Raw genomic sequence first — 1,548 nt, 5'->3', positions numbered from 1 at the left:
ACCTACTATTTCTTTTAGTTTATGTTATCCATGTGACGATTGCAACAAGTTTGCGTGTAGCAACAATCGTCCGGTTATATATAATTAGTGTTCTAATATTGTTGCAGTATAGAGAAGACGATAAAGCTATACAAGGAATACAGGAAGGATCAGAAGCTTGATGAAACCAACAGACCCATCATGGATCACCACCATATTCAGGTTTGAATCAACAATTTTTATCATTTCTCAAAACACTCCCAAAGCTTGATTGTTTTGATTATTATTGCAGCTTCTGAAATCTGAATCAGCACATATGGCTGGAATGATCCAGTTTCTGGAATCCACTCAACGGTAATTAATTAGAACATAAAACATCAACTAAAATTTTCAATGCATAAAATATAAAATCAAATTAATTTAAATCGTTTAGGAGACTTCTGGGACAAAGTATTGATTCATACTCGCTTGAAGAACTGAATGAAATGGATGCCCAAATGAACCGAAGCTTACACAAAATTCGTACAAGAAAGGTATATATATAGCTAAATTCATTAAATCATGAAAAAAATGTGGAAGATGATGATTACCCAATATATGATAATGCAGGAACATCTGTTCAAAGAGCAAGTAGAGAAGCTAAAGCAAAAGGTAATAAATATATCATGCATGAATTTTGTAACTTTTGTTGTAAAATATCATCCATTAATTTATTGTTACAAAAGCAGGAGAGGGAATTGCTGGAAGAAAATGCAAGATTATGTCTAGAGGTAATGATCAATTAACTACAATTGAGAAAATGATATTGATGAATGAAGTTTTGAAATTTGTTGGTTGTGTTAATGTTAGTGTGGGAAGAAGCCATGGGAGAAAATAGACAAGGAAGCAACAGCAAGTGATCATGACATGAGTAGCCAAAGTTCAGAGGTCATGACTGAGCTGTGTCTCCACACCCGTGCCTGATCAAGCTATAAAAATAATAATAATAAATATTGAATATCATAAATAAGTTGGTTCATGGAAGAGTTTTTAATAATAATAAATTGTACTAATTAACCTTTTATCTAATAAACTATTCACGGAAACATACCTGGATAGGTAGTAAAGAACAATTTATGAAGTTTATGAAGACTATTTCATATTTTTGTTTGATCTTAGATCTCTTAGTTCTATACAGTACTTTAATTCTTTTTAGAATGAAAAAACTTTTACTTTATTGTCTATTGATATTAATATCGTGTATTTATACGTAAATATATAAACAAAATATTATATATATATATATATTATCTAAATAATATTATTCAAATTTAATTAATTTTGAAGTGGATTTGATTTGTAAAATTATTTTAAATCTTAATTAATTAACGTATATTTTAATTTCATCAAATATTTAAAGTTACAAAAATTTCTTTTTATAAGTTTGAAATTTAATTTTTATTTATTTGCAAAAGAATTAAAGAAAATATCAAATACACACGAATTTATCATATAAATTGAAAATAATTTTGACAAAATGTTTTTAAACATTGAGTTTTAGATAAAATTATCAATAAAATTATATAAAGT

The 1,548-nt window shown here is 27.1% G+C and overlaps 1 protein-coding gene across 1 annotated transcript; it reads left to right on the top strand.

Annotated features, from left to right (window-relative positions):
• Positions 1–107: 107 nt before the first annotated feature.
• On the top strand, positions 108–942 carry LOC124917191 (MADS-box protein AGL42-like; the record flags this gene model as incomplete). The annotated part of the gene is made up of 6 exons (XM_047457674.1): positions 108–201; positions 272–333; positions 413–512; positions 589–630; positions 708–749; positions 829–942. Coding segments are annotated over 6 exons (454 nt in total), but the record flags the coding sequence as incomplete, so codon positions are not given.
• Positions 943–1,548: the final 606 nt, after the last annotated feature.

Source organism: Impatiens glandulifera, unplaced genomic scaffold, assembly GCF_907164915.1.
Source record: "Impatiens glandulifera unplaced genomic scaffold, dImpGla2.1, whole genome shotgun sequence".
NCBI classification, from domain to species: Eukaryota; Viridiplantae; Streptophyta; class Magnoliopsida; order Ericales; family Balsaminaceae; genus Impatiens; species Impatiens glandulifera.
This window is presented reverse-complemented; position numbering and strand designations above follow the sequence as displayed.